Source organism: Hevea brasiliensis, chromosome 3, assembly GCF_030052815.1.
Source record: "Hevea brasiliensis isolate MT/VB/25A 57/8 chromosome 3, ASM3005281v1, whole genome shotgun sequence".
Lineage (NCBI taxonomy): Eukaryota > Viridiplantae > Streptophyta > Magnoliopsida > Malpighiales > Euphorbiaceae > Hevea > Hevea brasiliensis.
Window position 1 is genome coordinate 7,397,526 of NC_079495.1, and position 24,121 is coordinate 7,421,646.

Here is a 24,121-nt window from a genome sequence, read left to right on the forward strand (position 1 = left end):
CAGACTTACTGCAGTCACTGTGGCGGCTGAGCGGAAGAGGAAGGCTGTCCTGACTCACCTGATAATTTTTATTATAATTTTTTAGTACATTTGACTCAATACAAGCTAAGAAAAAGACCAAATATGTCTTAAGTCGTGCCGAAAATCCGGCAGAGTCTCTCATATACCTAGGACCTACCCAACCTGCAAAAGGGCTTAAAACGCACTTCTATATTCACAAGCCATACACCCACAACTCAATCACATTACACAGCCCCTCCTGGGCCCATCCAAACAGTCATCAATCACAACATGTAAAATTACAGTTTAGTCCTCATAAGTTAACCCTCTTGAAAAACTACCTAAATGAGTTCTAAAAATTCTAAAACTTTGCCCCGTGGTCCTTAAAAATATTACTAAGTTAATGCAAAAAGAATCATAATTTTCTGAGCTAACACGAATATTTTATGGATTTTTAATCCCATTCAAGCACTAGAAAATTAAGAAAAAGTAAGGTTTGGGTTTACCTATGCCGATTCCGATCTCGAGAATGCCTTCAGAACATCTGACAATGGTGGGGTAGCTAAAATCTCGACCCAATTCTAAGACTTTTTCGGTAGCCTGTCTGTCTAACCGGAAATTCACAGACCGGGGCAACTATCGAATTTCCGTGAATTGAAGGTACCTAAAAGAAGCCCACAACACGGGGGTTAGTATATAATTTTTACGAAATTTTCTAAGTTCATTTAATGCTCGGAAAAACACTACGAAGTTTCATGGGACCCACTAAAAAACAGTGTTGAAAAATTATGAAATTTATATTGCCGCGAAACTCTCAACGAGTGGAGCGCTCTGGTACTCTCGTTTTCCTCGTGGGGTTCACGGTTTGCTAGAAATCTAGCCCAAAAGTCGAAATGGGCTAAAATTTCCCGGACAAAAATTGGGCAAACCGCTAAATGGATTTTGGTGTTCTTGGTGTCTATGGAAAGCTCTCGAGGTGTAGATGTTGTTTGACACAAGACCCAGCCCAATCGGTGGCCAGATCAGCCGGATTTTGGCTGGAAAGTCGAAACAGTGCGCGCGCAGGTGGGTCTTCACGCGCTTTTTTTCGGCCACCTGGAGCGTTCGCCGGCCGTGGGGAGGCATTGGGCGTCTTGGCCGTGAGGTGGGGAAGGTCATGGTCGGCTACCGGGAGGAGGAGGGAGGAGAGAGAAAATGGGAGGAGAAGGTGGGACGTCGAGCATGCGCGAGGGAGAAAGAAGAAGAAAAAGAAAAGGCCGGTCCGATTCGATCGGTCCGATCTGGTTCAGTTCGATTAGGTTGGTCCGATTCCATATACAAAATTTTAAATTTTTACTATGCCTTGGGATTGAAAACGAGACCCAAAAATTTTGAAAAAATTCTAGAAAACTCAAAAAAATTCGTAGAGTCCAAATATATTTTTAATTTTATCACGTAGACTTTAAATTAATTTTTAAAAATCATCAAAGTTTTATATTTCCGAAAAATCAAATCTAATTTTTAAAATCTGAAAAATTTTAAATAATTTTCTAAAATTCAAAAAAATAAAATATTAATATTTACTCATAAAATAATAAATTAAAATCAGGGGTGCTACATTATTAATTTGACTATCAAGAGTTGCTAAGCAGTGAGGCGATGTCATCAGAAGATAGTTGTATTAATATATGGAGTCTGCTGCCCTAATTGAGGTTGGTATAATTACCTGTAATTAATAGGTGAAAATGATGAGTTCAACATTTTCTTTGAGAACTGAGAAATAAAAATTAGTTCCCTCAAAACCTATCGATGAACCTGAAAGGCTTGTGAGGAATTTTCAATCAATAATTTAGTTCTTCAATTAATTTCAATAAAAATGATGGCATTTTTTAGTTTCTTCAATCTTTTGATAATGATAATTCCACCTGCACCTGAATTTAAAATGAACACAATTTGGTCAACTGCATGAAAAATACCACGATTATATATAATTCTTTTAATTAATTATAAGTGAAAAATATCATTTTAATTTTTTTATGATTGAATGTAAAAGATGGAATAAACTCTATTCAGAAAAATTAACGATAAGTTATAATATAGTTTTTAAATTTTATTTTGTTAATAAAATAATTTATTATATTAAATTTTATATTTAAATATTATTTATTTATTATATAAATTAAAAGAATTGATCATAATCATTTTATTTTGGATGGAAAAAAAATATATGAATTTTAATGTAAATATAATGCTAGTATACAAAGACTAATTAAACATTTCTCTCTCTAATACAAAGCTATAATTCAGTAAAATTAAAAGAAAAACTTGAAGCTACACAACGTCACTGATTAAGCGTCTATGTCGATTGTAATGCTTCTTCTCCAAAAGCACTTTCGAAGCTCCTTCTAATGTCTTACGCCATGTCTGCATGATTTTAGCAAATGAAAATAAAATCAATATGAAATTAACAAATTATTAAGAATATTAACTGCACAGCACATGATTAAGCAAAAGATACGTTACCTTTTCAATGGCAACCAAGATTGACTTGTTCTTGATATCTCTAGCTCTAAACTGAGACCTCCCAATCCCAAGTTGCCTAAGCAAAACAGACTTCCTTGTGAGCTGAGGAAGAAGAGATCTTCTCTCCACTAAGGTCGTACTACTGTAATGAGATGGGCTCTCACAAGATGCTGATAATGAATATTCCTTCCTTGTCTTGCTTTTTTTTAGCCTTTTCTTTGGTTCCTCTTCCCCAAGTTCTGCGAATTTTCTCAGCAGCTCATCCGAAGATTTCTTGGTCACCCGTTGAACCGTGGTAGTAGTGCTAGGAGCATGAGCATCAGCAGCAGTAGTGTCCATTTTTGGATAGCAGAAGTGAAAGCAGACGGGGGGAGAGAGAGAGAGAGAGATGTGAAGATGAAAATCAAAGGAAATTAATTAATATGCGTAAATATAGATGTGGATATATTTGTATTGTAGTGGGAAATGGACCGTTGAGAGAAACCATGCAAACAATAATTTGAATAATTGGCGTACAGGAAATATAGCCGTTAGTAAGGAAGGAATAATAATTTCCTCTTTGTGAGGGATAGATCAATTGTATGTTTATTCAAATTCTATAATTTAATATAATTTCTTGAATTTAAAATCCCAAAAAATTATAACATCAATTATGGTATGGATTTATTCTGATCAACAGAAGATATGCAATGTTATTAAAAAATTTTCATAATAAATATAAAAAATAATTTTATTATAATATTTTAAATTTAAGAGATAAATTGTTATGTAAATATTGTATAACTATTTATAAATAAAATTTATTTTTTTATTTTTAAAAAATTACCTATTATAAGTTTGATTAAGGTATGAATTTAGTAGGTCAGGTTACTCTTATTGGAATAGTTAATTTGATTAATTAAATATAAAAGTAAATTTTTATTTGAAACTGATCGAGTCCAACGTAGAGCAAACATTAAGGGTTTGTTTCACTCTATTGTTGTAATTGAGAAAATTATTTTTTTTAAATAAAATTAGTTAGATAATATTAAAAATTAATTTAAAATTAAATTTAATAAGTTTTAGTTATAAAAATATTAAAATAATAAAATAATTTTTTAATTATTTTTTAATAATATTTAAAATAATATTTTTATTCAGAAAAATAGTTTTAATTCTTCAAATACAATATTAAACAGGCACTAATAGAGAAGAAACAGAATTTACCTCCAAATAAAATTATTTACCCTCTATTTGAGGGGAGCATAATAAAGTAAAATTTTTTCTTACTAAAGAAAATCTCGACCCACCAATTTGATGAATTAAAAAATAAAGATTTTGAAAAAGGCAAAAACCTTACTGCTCAAATTTAAGGTTTTCAAATTTAGAAAACCTCCTATGTAATATCCATAATTTTTAAATTTATTATTTTGTAGGTAAATATTGATATTTTATTTTAATTAAATTTTGAAAAATTATTTGAGATTTTTTGGGTTTTAGAAATCAGGTTCGATTTTTCAAAAATATAAAATTTTGATGATTTTTAAAAATTAATTTAAAGATCATGTGACGAAACTAAAAATATATTTGGAGTCTACGAATTTTTCTGAATTTTCTAGAATTTTTTCAAAATTTTTGGGTCTCGTTTTCAATTCCAAGGCAAAGTAAAAATTTAAAATTTTGTATCCTGAATCGAATCAGCCGAATTGAACCAGACCGGATCGGACCAATCGAATCAGACCGGCCTCCCTCCTTCTTTTCTTCTCTTCCCCGCACGTCCCGACCCTTCTTCCTCTCTCTCTCATTTTCTCTCTCCTCCCTCCTCCCCATGCCAGCCAGCCACCGCTCCAGTCTCCCTAGCTCTCGACGCGCCGTCTCGCCCTTCCCTCCTCGCCGGCTGCCACCTGGAACGTCGGGGAAGCGCGCGCGACGCCACGCAATGCGCAGCGCGACGCCTCGCCTTCCCAACCGAAATCCAGCCGATCCGGCCACTGTTTAAGCCGGGTCTTGTGTCAAACACTATCTACACCTCTGGAGCTTTCCATAGATACCAAGAACACCAAAATCTATTGAGTGGTTTGTCCAATTTTTGTCCGGGAAGTTTTAGCCCATTTTAATTTTTGGGCTAGATTTCTCGCAAACCGTGAACCCCACGAGAAAACTGAGAGTACCAGAGCGCTCCACTCGTCGAAAGCTTCGTGGCAATATAAATTTTGAAATTTTTGGACACCGTTTTTCGGTGGGTCCCATGAAATTTCGTAGTATTTTTCCGAGCATTAAATGAGCTTAGAAAATTTCGTAAAAATTATATATTAACTCCCGTGTTGTGGGTTTCGTGTAGGTACCTTCAATTCGTTGAAATTCGACGGTTGCCCAGGTCTGTGAATTTTCAGCCAGACAGACCAGCTATCAAAAAAGTCTTGGAATTGGACCGAGATTTTGGCTACCCCACCATTGTCAGATGTCCCAAGCGCGTCCCTGGAGTTAGAATCGGCATTGGTAAACCCGAACCTTGCTTTTTCATAATTTTCTAGTGCTTGAATTGGATTAAAAATTCATAAAATATTCGTGATAGCTCAGAAAATTATAATTCCTTTTGCGTTAGCTTAGTAATGATGCTAAGGACAACGGGGCAAAGTTTTAGAATTTTTAGAACTCATTTGGGTAGTTTTTGCAAGAGGGTTAAATTATGAAGACTAAACTGTAATTTTATATGTTGTGATTGATGACTGTTTGGATGGGCCCAAGAGGGGCTGTGTGATATGATTGAGTTGTGGATATATGGTTTGTGAATATAGAAGTGTGTTTTAAGCCTTTTTGCAGGTTAGATAGGTCCTAGGTATAGGGGAGACTCTGCCGAATTTTCTGTACGACTTAGGATATATTTGGTCTTTTCTTGATTTGTATTGAGTCAATTGTATTAAATAATTGTAATAAAATTGTCAGGTGAGTCGGGACAGCCTTCCTCCTCCGCCCAGCCACCATAATGACTTCAGTTGAATCTGTGAGTAAAATATTAATTTTAATTGTAATTTCGATATTATTATATGTTCAAGCATGCCCATGCATCACTTATAAATATGTATTTATGTAGTTAAACACTAGACACATTTTATGTTGCATTCATAATTGTTAAAGTGTCATGGATATTATTGTGGTCATTTGGAGCAGTGTGCGTGAGTTGGCGTGCGTGTGGTATAGTGTTGGCTATGGACAGGACGGGTAGACACTGCTTGAGATCTTCACTGGGACCCGGTCCTTCGGGATAGACACGGCTTGAGTTCTTCGCTGGGACCCCGATTTGGTTTATTAAGCGAAAGTCTGGCTTGAGTTCTTTACTGGCACAGGTTGGATAAAGAGGGCTGTATAGGGGATCAGCTCCCATATATGTATTGTTTGATATTATCGGGTGTGTGAATGCTCCAAATTATCTTTTTGTTGTTATGATATGAAAATTATGACGATATTGCATTTCACTTCACATGGTGCATTAGCTTTAGATAGTTATAGAGATTATGGTTAAAATTGATATTTTACTATCTGATTCAAACGCTCACTCCTGTTCATTATTTTTCCAGGCTACAGGAGGATTATTATTGTGGTTAACCTGCTTTTCTTCTTCGCATGTCGTCTATTAATGTCTGTAATATTTGTATAATTCTGTTAACTCCTAGAATTTCCGCATGTGTTAGAAATATTTATTTGATTTGAGTCTGTAATATAATTTGCCATGTTGGACCTATAAACTTAGTTTATGCATGTATGTTGGACTGGATGAGAGAGCTGAACTCTCATTTGACTTTATGTTATTATGAGTATGTGGAGGGTGAGCTGAGCTCCCCAATTGATTATATATTGTTTTTACAGGTCGGGTGAGTCAAAAACTTCCCGTTAAAAGGTCCATTTTATGGCCGGACTCTATCCGATTGAATTCTTGAAATTGGGCCAAAAAGGGCCTTAGAGTTGGGTTGATGAATAGTTGGCTTATTACTGGCCTCGGAGGCTTTAGGCTGGCCCAGGTCCTAGTGCCAGTCCAGCCAATAAGTTGGGTCGTGACATCCTATTACTTTTAAAAAAATTTCTCCAAACAAAGGCTTAATTGTTATGAGTTTGTAATTTTATTATTATTTAATGGTAAGGTTATATAAGTAATCTTAATATATTTAATTCTCTCAATTTTATTCTAAATTGAAAAGAAATATTTTAGATTAATGAAGAAAAATCGAGGAATGTAGGACCTGTTTACTTATAAAAAATTAAAATAATTTTCTGCAAAAATTTTCTAAGAAAACTGAAAAATAAAATTTTGTATTTACATGTGCCATTTTCTAAATGGACACTTGGAAAACCAGTTTTTCCAAGTTTTTCATTTTTTTAAATTTAACTAAGATTTAAAAAATAGTTTTAAATTGTTTTATTTCAAAAAATATTTATTTATAGGGACAAAAAGTTTATCATATTTTTATAAAATAAATAAATAACACATATTAAAAAATTTAAAAATATAATACATTTTAAAATATATTTTAAAATATTTTTTTAATTATGGAATATATGAATATTATTTTTATTATTTAGAATTAAGAAATCGTTTTTTATTGTTAGCAGGTGATTTTTTTTTATATTTCATAAAAAAAATAATTTTTTTTAAAAATAAAAAATAAAAAAATTATGTTTCATAAATAAAAAGCCCCGTAATTTTCTTTTATTTTTCTCATTTATACGTTATCTAAAAAAAAAATTTAAGAAATCATATTTCTTTTATTTTATTCTTTTCATTTCTCACAATTCAAATAAAGGGTTAGAAAATTTCCATCCACAATTTCACACAAAAACATATGCACACACACATTTGAAACTGGGGGACACAGAAGGACTAGTACTGAAAAATAGTAAAATGAAAACTTAAAAAAAAAAAAAAAAAAAAAAAAAAGAAAGAGAGAGAAGAAGAGGAAGAGGAGAGATATTAGCCAAGGAGCAATAAGCCGATTGCTTTCTTTGAAGATTTCTTTCCGGCTCGCATGGCCGAAAGCAAGAATCCTAACATATATTAATTACTAGCAACTATCTCGACCGAACTGGGGATGTAGCTCAAACGGTAGAGCGCTCGCTTTGCATGCGAGAGGTACGGGGTTCGATACCCCGCATCTCCAATTTTGGGATTTTTGTATTCTATATTATTTTTAGGATTAATATATATATATAAATTATTACTTTTGTTAACAAAATAATACAAATTATAAAATGATAATGATTATATTGTATAATATTAAGATTATATAAACAACCGATTTAAAATGAAATGAAATCAAACTAATTAAATTAAAATTTTTTAAAATCAAACTAAATTATATAAGAAAATTAGAGTCAACTTAGGCTTTAATTGTTTTACGAATTTTTTTTTTTGCACTTTCTAGGGTTTGTGGCATTCAAGAAACTGAATCAACGGAAATATTTTTCTGATCAAATGAAAAATTAAATCATTTTTAAGGAAAATAGATTTTTTTTAAATTATTTTTTATTTTTAAATTTTAATAATTTTATTAAAATGAGAAAACACTCGTACATATGTGATTAATTTATTGAAATATAGGTCCTATTAATTTAAAAAATTTTAAATTTAAATTATAATTATAAAAAATATGAATTAATTACTTTAAAGTTTTTAAAAATTTTAATTAATTATATAATTATTCATATATTTTAAAAATTAACTTTTAAATATTATAATTATTTACAAATAAGCTTTTATAATTTTAAAAAATTCTATTTGTCATTATTAATTTAATAATAATTAAATAACTATATATATATCAATTTATAATATTTTTGTAACACCCCAAAATTTTAAATTTTTATTTTTTTTGAGTATTATTGATATTTTAATTTTATTTAAATTTTAAGAAATTATTTGAGATTTTTCGGATTTTAAAAATTGGGTTCGATTTTCCGAAAATATAAACTTTGATGATTTTTAAAAATTAATTTAAAGACCACGTGGTAAAACTAAAAATATATTTGGAGTCTACAAATTTTTCTGAGTTTTCTAGAATTTTTTTCTGAATTTTCGGACCTCGTTTTCGGTCCCGAGGCAGAGTAAAAATTTAAAATTTTATATTTCGAATCGAACCGGCCGAATCGGACCGGACCGGATCGGATCGGACCGGTCGAATCGGACCGGTCTTCTTCTTTTTCTTCCTCCTCCCCTCGCTCGTCCGACCTCCCTCCCTTTCTCTCTCTTTTTCTCTCTCCTCCCTCCTCCCCTTGCCACGCCGCCGCCTCCCCTGCCACCCCAGCTCGCCGACGCCCACCCCCAGCCGTCCTAGCCCACCGACCGCCGCCTGGAACGCCGAAAAACGGCTCCCGAAGTGGAGCGACCCGTGCGGGCAACCGTTCGACTTCTCGGCCAAAATTCAGCCGATCCGGCCACCAATCGGACCGGGTCTTGTGTCTAAACTCATCTACTCATCGAGAGCTTTCCATAGACACCAAGAACACCGAAATCCATAGAGCCGTTTGTCTAATTTTTGTCCGGGAAGTTTTAGCCTATTTTGACTTTTGGGCTAGATTTCTCACAAACCGTAAATCCCACGAGAAAACCGAGAGTACCAGAGCGCTCCACTCATCAAGAGCTTCGCGACGACATAAATTTCAAATTTTTCCGACACCGTTTTTCGGTGGGTCCCACGGAACTTCGCAGTATTTTTCCGAGCATTTAATGAGGTTAGAAAATTCCATAAAATTTATGTACTAACCCCCGTGTTGTGGGCTTCGTGTGGGTATCCCCAATTCGCGGAAATTCGACAGTTGTCCGGGTCTGTGAATTTCCGGCCAGACAAACCCGTTACTGGAAAAGTCTCAGAATTGGACCGAGGTTTTGGCTACCCCCCCATTGTCAAACATCCCGAGCGCGTTCCAGAAGTCGGAATCGGCAAAGGTAAACCCAAACCTTATTTTTTCGTAATTTTCTAGTGCTTAAATAGGATTAAAAATTCATAAAATATTGGTGGTAGCTCAAAAAATTATGATTCTTTTTGCAATAGCCTAGTAATATTGCTAAGGACCGCGGGGCAAAGTTTTAGAATTTTTAGAGCTTGATTGGGTAGTTTTTGCAAAAATGATCAATTATAAGGACCAAATTGAAATTTTACATATTGTGATGGATGACTGATTTGATGGGCCCAGGAGGGGCTGTGTGATGTGATTGAATTGTGGATATATGAGTTGCGAATATAGAAGTGTGTTTTGAGCCCTTTTGCAGGTTGGATAGGTCCTAGGTATAAGGGAGACTCTGCCGGATTTTCGGCACGACTTAGAACGTATTTGGTCTTTTCTTGATTTGTATTGAGTCATTTGTATTAAATAATTGTAATGTAATTGTCAGGTGAGCCGGGACAACCTTCTTCCTCCGCTCAGCCGCCATAGTGACCGTTGTCAAGTCTGTGAGTAAAATATTAATTTTAATTGTAATTTCGATATTATTATATGTTTAAGCATGCCCATGCATCACTTATATGCATATATCTATGTAGATAAATCCTAGGCACGATTTATGTTGCATTCATAACTGTGAAAGTGCCATGTATGTTGTTGTGGTAATTTGGAGCAGTGTGCGTGCGTGTGATGTGGTGTGGACTATGGATAGGACGGGTAGTCACGGCTTGAGTTCTTCGCTGGGACCCGATCCTTCGAGGGTAGTCACGGCTTGAGTTCTTCACTGTGACCCCGATTTGGTTTATTAAGCGAAAGTCCGGCTTGAGTTCTTCGCTGGCACCAGGTTGGATTTAAGAGAGCTGTATAGGGGATCAGCTCCCATATATTATGATTGATATTATTGGGTGTGTGAGTGCTCCAAATTACCTTTTTGATGTTATGATGTGAAATTATTGCTGGTGTTGCATTTCACTCCACAGGGTGCATTAGTTTTAGATAGTTATAGAGATTATGGTTAAAATTGATATTTTACTCTCTGAGTCGAACGCTCACTCCTGTTCAATATTTTTTCAGGCTACATGAGGATTTTATTGTGGTTAACCTGCTTTTCTCATTCGCAGGTTGTTTATCAATATTTGTGTAATTTTATTTACTCCTAGAATTTTCGCATGTGTTAGAAGTATTTATTTGATTTTGGTCTGTAATATTATTACCATGTTGGACCTGTAAATGTATAATAATATGCATGTTTGATGGACTGGATGAGGGAGCTGAGCTCCCATATGTTTTTATGATGATATGAGTACGTGGAGGGTGAGCTGAGCTCCCCAATTGAGTATCTACTGTGTTTACAGGTCGGGTGAGTCAAAAACTCCCCGTTGGTAGGTCCATTTTATGGCGGGACTCTGTTCGGTTGATTTTTTGAAATTGGGCCCAAATGGGCCTTAGAGTTGGGTTAGTGAATAGTTAGGCTTACTACGGGCCTCGGGGGCTTTAGGCTGGCTCAGGTCCTAGTGCCGGTCCGGCCCATAGGTTGGGTCGTGACAATTTTCATATATTATATTATATTATAAAAAATAAAAATGAAGAAAAATAAAATATGAATTTTTGGTGCAAATTGTTAACAAAATAAAGTATTAGGGATTAAATTATTTTCGGATTAAAAATAAAGTTAAAGATATTTTAGTTATTTTTATTAAATTTAATGAGAGTTAATGGCAATTCTAACAGTGGGAATTAACTTATATGTTTATTCAAATATCAATGACTAAATTGCTTTATTTTAAAACTATAAGAGTTAAGTTATAAGTTTAACCAAATCTCATAGGCTGAATTATTTATAAAATAAAACTTAAAAATTAAATTATTTTCATATTAAAAATAAAATTAATGATATTTTGATTATTTTAAATATAATTAACAATAATTTAATTAAAATTTTAACAATAATAACTAATTTATAAGTTTATTAAAATATTAAAAACTAAATGCTTGTTTTTAAAATTATAAAGATTAATACATATAGAATAATAATATATGCAAGTGAAATAGATTTGTAGTTTTTTTTTTTTCCAATTTAATTATATAAAATTAGTATTTATTAATCAATAAATTTTATTTAGAGGGATTTTTAGATAAATTTAGTGTATATCACGTTTATTTATGTTATACCATTTATATTTACCTATAATTATAAAATATAGAAATATAGGTAAAAATTAAATTGTATATTTATTAATAATTATATTATTAGGAAATAATTTTATTAATTTAATTTATAAATAAATAATAAATTAAATTTATTTAGCCAACCATGATGCAAATTTTAATATTATTCACTTTAATAAGGCGACATTGTGTAATTCGTATTACCCTCGTTTACATGCTAATTTACCTATTAAAAAAAAGGCCGGAAGAGAAATAAGCGGTTTTGGCTTGAATCTGAAAATGGAAATGTGATTATGCCCATTTTATTTCACAACTGAAAAATATCTCTCGGTTCTGGAATGGCTGCGATGCACAGTTCACTTCCTGCAAATTCTGCGATTGGTTCCCGCTATTCATCGTCTTTCACTTCAATTCATGCCACCGCTAGTCTCGTCTCCTTCCCCCGCCTGCCAGAGACTCGCCGGAGCAACCGGAAAATAGCCGTCACAGCGATGGTTCAGCAGGCAGTACAGGGAGCTCCGGCCGCCTATGCCAAGGAGATGGAGCGGCTCTCTGCTAAGGAATCGTTGCTTCTCGCTGTTAAGTCTCTCATAATTTCATCATTTGATAGCAATTGAGACTAATTTTTTCATTTACTTTGAATTGATGCTTTGCAATGATCTTTATTTGAGAATAGGGTTGAGTTATAGCTCAAAGTTTTTATTTGTCTAATGGTGGAGCTGTACTTTGATTCAGTTTAAAGACTCTGGGGGTTTTGAAGCTCTAGTGACGGGGAAGACGACAGATTTGCAGAGGATTGATGTGAATGAGAGGATAACTGGTCTTGAGCGGCTCAATCCAACGCCTAGACCAACCACGTAGGTGCTTATTTGAACAAAGCACTTCCATTTGCATTTAACTTTGTTGTTAGGGGATGTTCACTTATTTCTTTAGCTACTCAGATCGCCATTTTTGGAAGGTCGATGGAATTTCGAGTGGTTTGGATCTGGAAGCCCAGGAATCTTTGCTGCTAGATTTATATTGGAGTGAGTACAGTTTAGATGGATCTACTTCTTTCTCCTTCGTCTTCTCTTTCACATGAATGATTCACCCACTCATGAAAACAAAGGGAATGTGATTTGTTTGCAGGCAGTTGTTTCTCAGGGCCTTTTCACTTAGGTTCCATTTGGATAGGTGTGCATTTGAAATTATTGAGGATTTGGGTTTGTGTTTTAAGTGAAAAATTACAAAATTTTAACATAATATCAAATTCAAGTACTTCATCATTTGAAAGTCACACCTAGACAAATGGAGCCTAATTTGGAAAAATTTTGATTGTGTTGGTCTAACCTCTATATTGTTGTAGGAGATTTCCTTCGAATTTGGCCAATTTATCAAAGATGGATGTGCTGATTAAGGATTCAAATGCAAAGATTACTGCAAGTATGAAACTACTGTCTTCGGTACTCTTCTATCTTTATCCTCTTTGAGATATTATTTGAGGGAATACTTCTTACCTAATAAGCATAATCTTCATTTAATGCTCTATTTACGTGTTGACATTGGCTGGTTGTGTTGAAATTAATTCCTAAAACTATTAGGACCACTAACAAGCAAGGCATACAAGTGAAGTTCCTTTCTTGATGCATATTTAACTATTTCGAATCCCAACTTGTTAGTAAAATTAATCTAGTTTGTTGAATCTATCCCTCCTTTGGCAATGCTTTCATTCTGTGAAAAAGTGAGTGAAACACATATTGCTTGAAATAAAGCTGGCGTTTGCATTATTTGTTTCCATGACTTGCTTGATGCACTGGTGACTATAGGACTTGTCTCATTGCTTATGTGCATTGGAGGTGGGAGGATAATCTGGAATATAATTTGGATGAGGAGACAAGTTGTTTTGGCATAGTTATGGACCCTCTCACATCCGGTTGAAATGATTCTCATATTCTTTGAGCATGTTTGTTATTGTTGTTGCTAATCGCAGCTTTAGAAAGAATTCTCTTTTGATAATAGACGAACAATTTTTACAATTTGATTGTCATATGTTGAAAGCTGATTTTGAAAAAAAAAATATATTTGAAGCTTTTGCAAATTGCTATTATCGCTTATGAATTGCATTGATAAACTTTTGCAAATAGCTATTATTGCTTTAACTCAAGTTCTTGTCATGCAAATTTGGTAGCTATGTGCAATAGCAATGCCAAACATACCCAATGGCACTGATATGGGGGAGACTTGGATGGAAAAAAGCAGATTGGGGCCTTTCCTTTTCATTTTACTTCTCTCTCTCTCCCTCTCTCTCTCTCTCTCTAAGGCTTATGTTCTATTTTAACTGAAGAACCAATTGTACGGTTCAAGCACTCACATTCCAAGAGACTCAATAACACTCACTGATATGGGAGGGACTTGGATGGGAAGAGCAGATTGGGGCCTTAACTTTTCATTTTACCTCTCTCTCTTTCTCTCTCTCCAAGGCTTATGTTTTATTTTAACCGAAAATTCCACTTGTACAGTACAAGCACTTACATTGCAAGAGACTCGATAACACTCACTGGCTAGATTTTTCTTATAAAAAAATAATTCAATATGTAATCTTTTTAATTTATTTTGTAATGATGGTGAAAGGAACATGGCCATTGATTGAGTTGGTTATATACTATTTTTTGTGAAATTTTCTTCTTTCTTAAGATCCAATCATGTATTTGTTATGTGACCTAATGCTGCAGATCTATTAATGAGATTGTGTGGTAGGTGAAAGTTTGAAACATTTGGTGATAGTTTGTGGTTAACATTACAAACTTTTGAGTTTGGGAGCATGGTTTAGGTATATTATAGAAGTTGGAGGATGATCTATGTGGTTTATTGTCTTAATCATGTCTCAAACTTCCATTTATTCCTCTTGGTTTTGAATATAAATGCTGGGACTGAACAAATAGTCCATGCAAACATGATGGACATTTAGTCTTTGCTGAGACATTGATTACAACAATCTAATCATTGTGAACCTCTTCTGTATGCTCTTGTTGTAGGTTTTTGAGATTTATTATGGATTTTCTTTTCCTTTTTTTTTTCTGGTGTAATGCAGATAGAAAGCAAATTTATTCTGTCCACCAGGTTATCTGTGGAGGGACCTCTTAGAATGAGAGAGGAATATGTTGAAGGAATTCTTGAGACACCAAAAATCATTGAAGAAACCGTACCAGAACAGCTAAAAGGTGCACTGGACCAGGCTGTTAGCACCGTGCAACAGCTTCCTGTTCCCATCAGGGATGCTGTTTCCAGTGGGTTAAAAGTTCCCCTACGTAAGTATTTTGATATTTTTGGATATCAGTGCCTGTCCTGTAGTGTTGGATTCAAGGGTTCAATGGTACAAAAGCATTTTGATACATTTGAATAATTGAATCAATTCCTCTCAATCTTGGTTGTGTAATCTCTTTACTACCCTATGTTCTAGAATGAACCAGTGTCTTGCTGTCATGCTATTGATAATAGGATTTCAAATCAAAGCATCCCATCCTAAATGTTATGTAATCAAGCAAGCAATTTTTAATTTTCTATGGCCCTGTTTGGGGTTGAGGTCAGAAGGTCAACAAAATGCTTTTTGAAAAAGCGCTTTTTGTGAAAGTGCCATTTTAAATGCTGTTCCAGAAAATCAATTTTTAATACCCTTGAAGTAACATATTTAAGGTAGTATTTTTCTCAATAGCAAGTCCAACCACAATAACAAATAGATCCTATATCCCAACCTATATATGCTTGTCTGTATGGATCTGCACATTCTTTTGCAGCTGAGAGTTTGATATAATCATGAACTAGCATATAAATCTTAAGTAACTGGCAATTGTTTTGTAGCAGGATGTTTATATTTGCTTTGGTTGCCAATGTGCCCTATGTTTGCTTCATAACTTCAACTTATATAACTGTTGTTTTGGAGATTTTTGTATGTTCCCTTTGGGCTACTTATGGAGTTGTAATTGTGGCTCCTTAATGCTCTTCCGGTTCATATCCCTTGGTTTTTTGACCCTTTCCCTCTCATCATTCTACAAGTGTGCTACTGATTTTCTCTGAAGGTAGTGGGAGAGTTTGGTTCAGAAACCAGTCATGTGGTGTTTACAATTTATATCATAGACATCTCTGATGTTTTCACTTGGAATGCCATATGTTTTTGCATGTACAACTATTTTAGCTATTTGGCATTGTTGTTTAAGTGCTAAATGCTAATTGACATCTCAGAAATCCCACTCTCTTTCTGTGTTATTGGTATTCCATTGCAGTATTTAGGCTCATGTCATATGAGGTGTTGCAGTTTTGGAGTTCTATTATTTTATGGCAGTGACTTACTCTTTTCACATATGCTTCCATTAAAATAATTTGGATATCTAATCATGCCTTATGGTAAATTTTCAAAGATGTTTGTAAAGTTATTATTAAAGTTCATGCTAAGAAATTATTATTTATGTTTCCTTTTAATATCTGCAGCTGGTTCTTTCCAGAGGTTCTTTATGATTTCTTATCTTGACGAGGAGATAATTGTAAGTATGCTACTGATATGTCTTGGGAATCAATTCATAGTTGTACACATGCTTCTCTTTCTTATCTTAGCGGTCTCATTGCAGAATTGGGTAAACATTGTATACAAAATTATTCTTGATCTGGATTTTGTTGCATTTGTCGTAAAAGGAATTAGCGAAGAAAATCTCAAACATAACTATGACCTATATTCCAATGTGATGGCATACAAGGGCAACTCGAGGAAATTCTAGAATCCTAATAAATATATTGGGGATGTCATCATGAGCAAGAAATTCTAGAATGCTAATAAATTCAAGTATCCTTTTCTACTGAGCATCTTGATTTTGATCTATTGTGTAGGAATGTTAAGTTGCTTCATTAGCCTTGATCTTTTAAAAGCTTCTCTCTTCTCTTTGAGACCCTCTTATAGCAATATTGTTAGATCTGCTTCTAACATAGCCTGTATGAGTATAATCACTGTAGTCCCTCTTGTCAATGTAAAGGGTGCTTATGAATGTAGATATGAGCCTCATGCCTTATCATCAATTTGCCACAGTAAAGGATAATCATGAAAATTTGGTAGTCACATCCTGAATTCTTGTCCTCTTTCCTGACACAGATAATTCGGGATACTGCTGGAGTGCCTGAAGTTCTTACAAGGTTGGATGCCCCTACATCTCCCATTGAAGAATCCAGTGCTGAGTATGAGAGCTAGATGTACTCAAATTAACTAATTCATTACAACACCCCAAAAAAAAAAAAAAAAACAATTTCTGCTACAATATAAACAGTTTCATTCTCGCTGATTCTGTCTGTCTTATGGAACTTCCATTACAGCATATGGAGTTGACAATTCATTTTCTCTCTCAATAAGACACCCTTTGTTCTCTTTTGTCCTAATTTGTTTGTCTGTTTGTATGGATGAAATGCTCGTTGATTAGAAGGAAGGTCTCCAAAGTGTTTGATTCCTGTATAACATTAAAGGTGTGATTCACAGAGGGTCACCGTCTGCGCATACTTTACTAGTGGCGTGGTTTTTTTCTGACCATTGAATTCACTTCTGATTTGAAATCTGTATTTGTGTTTGTTTGCAATGACAAGTGATTGCCCACACGCAAATTTTACTCGCCAGAAATGAAGGGCTTTCACAATCAGCTGTATAAGGTTGGAGTAAATTATTGACTACGGTTTGGTGTGAAGTGTGAACATATTATCCTAATATGTTCCGTGATGGTTGACTAATATTTGCTTTGCTGTAATGCTGATTAGAGTCTCACCACCGCGTCTCAAACGACTGGGCTATGCGTCGCTGGGGAAGGCAGGTTGATTTGTATTTTATTTATTATATGTTTTTGAAGTAGAGTTTCCCCTTGTGTCTTCCAAAATCTTAAATATCAATTTTCTAACTTTTGACTTTTAGCAGAAGCTGTCAGGCACCATGGATGGCAATTGCCAACAGCCGTTTACTTCTGCTGGAAACAGTAACTATTGGGAGGGATCGGGGTTTGGATCCTAAGCTCTAAGCCTCTAACGATAGGGTTTCTTTGCCTAAAGGACCAACCTTAGGAAGGTATCATTAATTTTCTCAATGATTTATGTTGTCCCACATCTACTGGTACAAGGCAAATAGTCTTCATGTAAGACTTGGATAATCCTTCCCTATAACGTGTCTTTTAGAGTAAAATTAGAACAATCATTTTCTATGAGGTGTTTTTTAGAGTAAAATTAGATCTGATCCATTTTATTAAGATAATATCAAAATTAACCTATACATTGATGTTGAGCTATCTTTAGATTTCTAATCTCGAAATCCTCTTATCATACGCATTTTAGAGTGGAGTGAGGGCTGTTATATTTTATGAAAAATTTATACCAAATCTCTCTTCTACCCAGTTCAAGTTGTTGGGAGTAATGGTGTAAAATTAATTGAAAATTGATAAATCAATTCCTAATATGAGCAGATTTTGGTTTAAATAGAAAAATCGAACCGAACCGAGTCAATTCAGTTCAATCGATTCGGTTTTAAAATTCAATCGGTTCAGTTTTATATTATAAAAAATTTCAGTTATTTCGGTTGGGTTTTGTTTTGAAGAAAAAAAAATCAATTAAATCGAACCAAACTGAATAGTAATTTATATGTTCAAATCTAATCAAATCAAACCGAATTGATTTTTGAATTAATTTATTTTTATGGGAAATTTATGAATTATATTTAATTATATATATATTAATTGTTTAATTTCATTGATTAATGGCTATTAGATTCAAACCAAAGTCAAAATTAGACCAAATAACTTGAAAATCAAATCTAAATTAAAAAAATAATCAAAAATCAAAATCGATTAGTTTAAATCGAATCGAACCAAACCGAAATAGAGCGATTCGGTTTGATTCGATTTTTCGCCCATTTCAATACTGTTCAATTTCTAAAATATATAATTATTTTTTTTTATAATTTAATTCGGTTCGGTTTGAACCAAATGCTCACCCCTACCTAGTACATCCAATGTAAACATAATTAGGCTAAGCATATAGGGGCGGTTGGTTTGATTTTCAAAACCCTAGTTGTGGTCTTTGGAGCAATAGGAGGTTAGGAAGATGACCATTTCATAAACCCTTTTGACCTCTCCCCTTTTGTCTCTCATTTGTTTTTATACGCACTGTGGAGAAGCCCCTCTTGTCTCTCTACAATCATATTTTTCTTCGAGTCAAAATTATCTATGCTATTAATAATTAAACAGACAGAGGATCCTTCAGGCCTAACTCACCCTTTTATCACCGCCAACTTGCTCACCACATTTTGGACGCAAAAGGTTTCTAAATTATCAATTGGAGCTCCACAAGCCAAGCAGAAGTTGCTCCCATGATGCTTTCGTGAAGCCATGACATGTTACGCTATAACCAATGTCTAGCAAGTTTTATTATGAGTTTCCCATATTGTTTAATATAATTTCAATTTCTCGTATTAGTGATGTATCCTCTGCCGGAAATTTCCCTCCTCTCCTACTTGTTTTTCGTCAAGAACTTGTCATGTGGCAATCATTTAAATTTGGCCTATTCAAGAACTAAATGAAACGAGTAGTGCCATGTGTTTCATATTAAAGAAATTATTAACTTTTCAAAAAAATTGTGAAATAATTTGTGCATTTATGCCTTTTTTTCCAACAAATTGAACACTAAAAGTCCATCCAATTAGTTGTCATTATTCATTATTATGTAATTTGGGATTAATGACAAAAATTCAATCGTTCATTGTTTTTGTTATTATTTCCCATTGTTTTTTAGAAACATATCAATTTATGGGTATTTTCAAATTTATTTAGGTGTGGACGTCAGAGTATTGAGATATAACTTTTCCTTAATATGAAAGCATCGGGAAGGACACACCTTTGGTGTACTAATTATCGGTCTCATTAATATTATTACATAACCCTCTCCATGGCTTGAATTTAAGTATATGTTTTCTATATATTAGTCATTAGAATTTAATTCAATAGTCAACCAATGATAAAATATTCATTTTTGTGAACTTTTTATTTCAATTAATTAAAATAACATGTTTTTTTAATTTATTAAAACAAAAATCATTATATCAATTAATCATAGAAACAAAACCATCCAATGTACCATCTTAGGAGTTTGAATTAAACAGAACAACGATAAATTAAAATATTACCATAGCAAATTTATTTTATTATTTTAATTCGATTAAAAATCATATCAAATTCATATTAAACTGGAACTAAATAAAAAATTTGAATATATATATATAGATTTTAATATTTAATTATTGACCTATTTTATAATTAAAAATTATATAATTAAAAAATAATTAAAATTTATATTATATAATATATTGTGTATTATTAATTTTAAAATTTAAATGGTAATTGAGGTAAATTTTTCATGACAACATTTATATAAAAAATTATTTTAAAAATTTAAATTAAATGAAACTAAATTGAAATAGAAATATAAAAAAAAATTAAATTAAAACTGTAAATTCAATTCAATTACATATTAATTAATTTATTTATTTTTCATATTAATTTAAGGTGATATCATAAATTAACATGACAATGCTAAAAAGTCAGCATGTCAATGCTTAATATCAGTTAATTAATATTACCGACACAATGCTTTTGTTTATATTTATAGCAACACAAGTACTAACACTAATAAGCGTCCCTAATAAAAATTAATTTAAATACTTTAATGACAATTAATTTAAATAAAAATTATTAGGTTTTGTTTATTTTATTGTTATGGAAAGTCAATCATTATATTATTTCTGTGTATATTCTGTATTCTGTATTCCTATTTAGGATTTCTTATTTAGGATTTCTTCCTAATTAGTATAACACAATTATAGGAATCAATTGTATATAAATACCCATGTACAGATTAATTGAAATATATGAGAATCATCTCTTTCTACATGGTATCGAGCGTCATCTATCTAGGGTGATTATTTGTTCTCACCACCCACGGGAGAGACCTTGGCCTCCGATCAACATTGCCGCCTCAATCCCCTCATTCCACCTTGTTCGATCCAAGACACCATTAAAGGACTTCGAGGTTTGGCTCTCGATCCTATTTGATTTGCTTGATTTGTGATTTTGGATTATTTTGTTGTCACAAGACTTTGGATTAGAGTTTGGTTAGTTTTCTTTGTCTCAACAAATGGCGGATAATAAGAATGTTATTTACGATGTGATTGATGATGACTAAGATCACGGAACACAAACTTAATGGTTCGAATTATCCGGAGTGGAGTAAGATCATAGGGTCTATTTGCGTAGCATTGATAAGGATGATCACCTTACTAAAGATCCACCTCGATGATACACAACAAACTTGGCTAAGGGAGGATGCTCGGTTGTTTGAACTCGATTCACAAAGTGAGGTAATTAGTTTAATTAATCACTGTGAATTTGTTAAGGAATTGATGGATTACTTAGATTTTCTCAGATTCGGTAAAGGGAATATCTCGTATTTATGATGTTTGTAAGGCATTCTCTGGCCGAGAAAGAGAATAAGTCTCTCACGGCTTATTTTATGGATTTTAAACGGGTATATGAGGAACTTAATGTATTATTGCCTTTTAGTTACGATGTGAAAGTTCAAGAGCCCAACGGGAGCATATGAGTTTTCTCCTTCCTTGAGTATGAGATCGCTAAATCTCGATTCTTTCCGAGATTTCCTCTTTGCATGAAACATTCAAACGGGTCCTTAGTAAATAGATTACCCAATCTTCACAGCCTGCCAGTAGTGCTCTTATTAGCCTTAATCCAAATGGACAACAGGGTAATAGAAGAGGAAGCAGAGGAGGAATTACAGGCAACAGAAGTAATCAACGTAATGGAGAGGCTAGTTCTAATCAGGACTCAAGTGGATTCATTTGTTATTATTTTCATGAGCCTGGCCATACAAAATATAATTGTCCGAAACTTCAGAGGAAAAATCAGCGATCACAGATGGCAAATATGGTAGCAGAGGATTTTACAGTATCTTCCTCTGAGAAAGTATCCGCAGAGGATTTTGCACGCTTTTCCAAGATCGTGCATCTCTAAAGCCTACCAGTTCCCTATCATCGCGATCGAGTCGAGTAAATCCACTACATGCCTTGTGTCTTCCTCATCCAAATGGGTTATTAATGTGCAATCACATGACAGTAATTCTAGTCTTCTATCTACTTTTCTAATCCCACTTCCTCATCATTACTTTGATGGTTCTACTTCTTGTGTCATGGGTTGCTGAATCGAATCCGACTTCGTCAATTTCTTTGTCATCTGTTTTGTGTCTACCAAATTTCTCTTTTAATCTACTTTCTGTTAGTAAACTTACTCGTACCTTAAATTGTTCTGTTTCCTTTTTTCCTGACCAGTGTTTGTTTCAGGATCTTACGACATTATTGGTAGAGGACGTGAGTCAGGTGGTCTCTACATTCTGGAAAATCATGTACCGCGATCGCTTGTTTGCTCCAGTACCTTAACACCTCTTGAAGCTCATTGTAGATTGGGTCATCCTTCTTTGTCTACCATGAAGAAGTTGTGTCCTCTCTTTATCGCACTAGAATGTGAGTCGTGTCGGTTTGCAAAACATCATCGCTTGCCTCGTGTCTAGAGTCAATAAACGGGCTTCATCCCCTTTTGAGTTAGTTCATTCGATGTTTGGGGTCCTTGTTCATTACTTCTAAAACTGGATTTCGTTATTTTGTTACTTTTGTTGATGATTACTCTCGTGTTACCTGGTTATATTTAATGAAGAATCGTTCTGAGTTATTTTCTATCGTTTGTGCCTTTTATAATGAAATCAAAACTCAATTTAATATTTCTGTGCGCATATTAAGAAGTGACAATGCTAAAGAATATTTTTCAGCACAATTTCAGTTTTATATGACACAAAATGGCATTCTTCATCAGTCTTCCTGTGTGGATACCCCATCCCAAAATGGCATGGCCGAAAGAAAAAATCGGCATCTTCTTGAGGTAACTCGTGCTCTTCTTTTTCAGATGAAAGTTCCTAAACACTTTTGGGCGGATGCGCTTCATGTTTTTTGATCAATCATATGCCTTCTTCTGTCCTTCATGGGGATATTCCTTATACTGCTTTGTTCCCTACAAAATCTTTGTTTCCCGTTGAACCCCGTATTTTTGGTTGTACTTGTTTTGTACGTGATGTTCGTCCGCAGGTTACTAAATTGGATCCAAAGTCTCTCAAATGTGTCTTCCTTGGGTACTCCCGGATCCAAAAAGGGTACCGTTGTTTCTCTCCTACTCTTAATCGTTATCTTGTTTCTGCAGATGTCACATTTTTTGAGTCCACTCCATTTTTTTCTCAATCATCTGTGTATGAGAGTCAGGGGGAGGAAGATGATATCTTAATATATACTGTCCAACCAATGTCTAGTCCTCTCTCACAGCCTATTTCTTCCGTCTCTAGACCTACTCGGCCTCCCGTTGTTCATGTTTATTCCAGGAGATTGGAGATTCCTGACTCAGATCCTCCACCAGCTACTTCGTTGGGAGATCCGATCATGATTCTGATCTAGACTTACCCATTGCTCTTCGTAAAGGTAAACGTTCATGTACTTACCCTATCTCTTCTTTTGTTTCTTATAATCAATTGTCTTCTTGTTCTCGGTGTTTTATTACTTCTTTAGACTCTATTCCCATCCCTAATACTGTTGGTGAGGCACTGTCTCATCATGGCTAGTGTGCTGCTATGAAAGAGGAAATGGAGGCTTTAGATGCTAATGGTACATGGGTTGCCGGTAAGAAAGCTATTGGTTGCAAATGGGTATTTACTGAAAGGTAAATCTGATGGTTACGTGGCTAGATTAAAAGCACGCCTTGTAGCAAAAGGATATGCTCGGACATATGGGGTTGATTACTCGACACTTTTTCTCCCGTAGCTAAACTTACTGCTCGCTTGTTTATCTCTTTCTACATATGATTGGCCCTGCACCAATTGGATATCAAGAATGCCTTCCTTCATGGTGATCTTCGTGAGGAGGTGTATATGGAGCAACCACCGGGTTTGTTGCTCAGGGGAGTTGGGTAAAGTTTGTAGGCTTAAGTCTCTTTATGGCTTGAAACAAAGTCCTAGGGCCTGGTTTGGGAGATTCAAGAAGCAAGACAGAATTTGGTATGCAAAAGAGTAAGTGTGATCACTCAAGATTTTATAAGCAACTGAGGTGGTCTAATTCTCTGGTAGTCTATGTGGATGACATTATCATCACCGGGAGTGACTCTGCAGTATTTCATCTCTTAAAACCTTCCTCCAAACACCAAAGACTTGGGATTATTAAAGTATTTTTGGGTATTGAAGTTATGAGAAGTAAGAAGGGTATTTTCTTGTCTCAAAGAAAATATATCCTTGATCTATTGACAGAGACAGGAAAATTATGTGCTAAGCCTTGTAGTGCACCAATGACTCCAAATTTACAAGGATAGTGAGTTGTTTGAAGATCCAGAGATACGTAAGATTGGTAGGAAAATTGAACTACCTCACTCGTCCCGACATTGCTTATGCCGTT

General features: G+C 34.1%; 2 protein-coding genes and 1 non-coding gene across 3 annotated transcripts; 2 read left to right on the plus strand and 1 right to left on the minus strand.

The window, feature by feature from the left end:
• Positions 1-2,234: 2,234 nt before the first annotated feature.
• Positions 2,235-2,908, minus strand: LOC110663245 (uncharacterized). The gene is made up of 2 exons (XM_021822503.2): positions 2,503-2,908; positions 2,235-2,403 (listed from the first exon to the last, which is right to left on the minus strand). Exons 1-2 carry the CDS (start codon positions 2,839-2,841, stop codon positions 2,311-2,313), a joined length of 432 nt encoding a protein of 143 aa, XP_021678195.2. The 5' UTR covers positions 2,842-2,908; the 3' UTR covers positions 2,235-2,310.
• Positions 2,909-7,561: 4,653 nt separating this feature from the next.
• Positions 7,562-7,634, plus strand: TRNAA-UGC (transfer RNA alanine (anticodon UGC)). Its single transcript has one exon. It is a non-coding gene; the product is annotated as a tRNA-Ala (tRNA).
• A 4,176-nt stretch (positions 7,635-11,810) lies between these two features.
• Positions 11,811-22,273, plus strand: LOC110663250 (probable plastid-lipid-associated protein 13, chloroplastic). Its single transcript, XM_058143763.1, has 8 exons — positions 11,811-12,161; positions 12,319-12,440; positions 12,525-12,608; positions 12,929-13,025; positions 14,654-14,870; positions 16,048-16,100; positions 16,700-16,811; positions 22,264-22,273. Exons 1-7 carry the CDS (start codon positions 11,922-11,924, stop codon positions 16,793-16,795), a joined length of 909 nt encoding a protein of 302 aa, XP_057999746.1. The 5' UTR covers positions 11,811-11,921; the 3' UTR covers positions 16,796-16,811; positions 22,264-22,273.
• Positions 22,274-24,121: the final 1,848 nt, after the last annotated feature.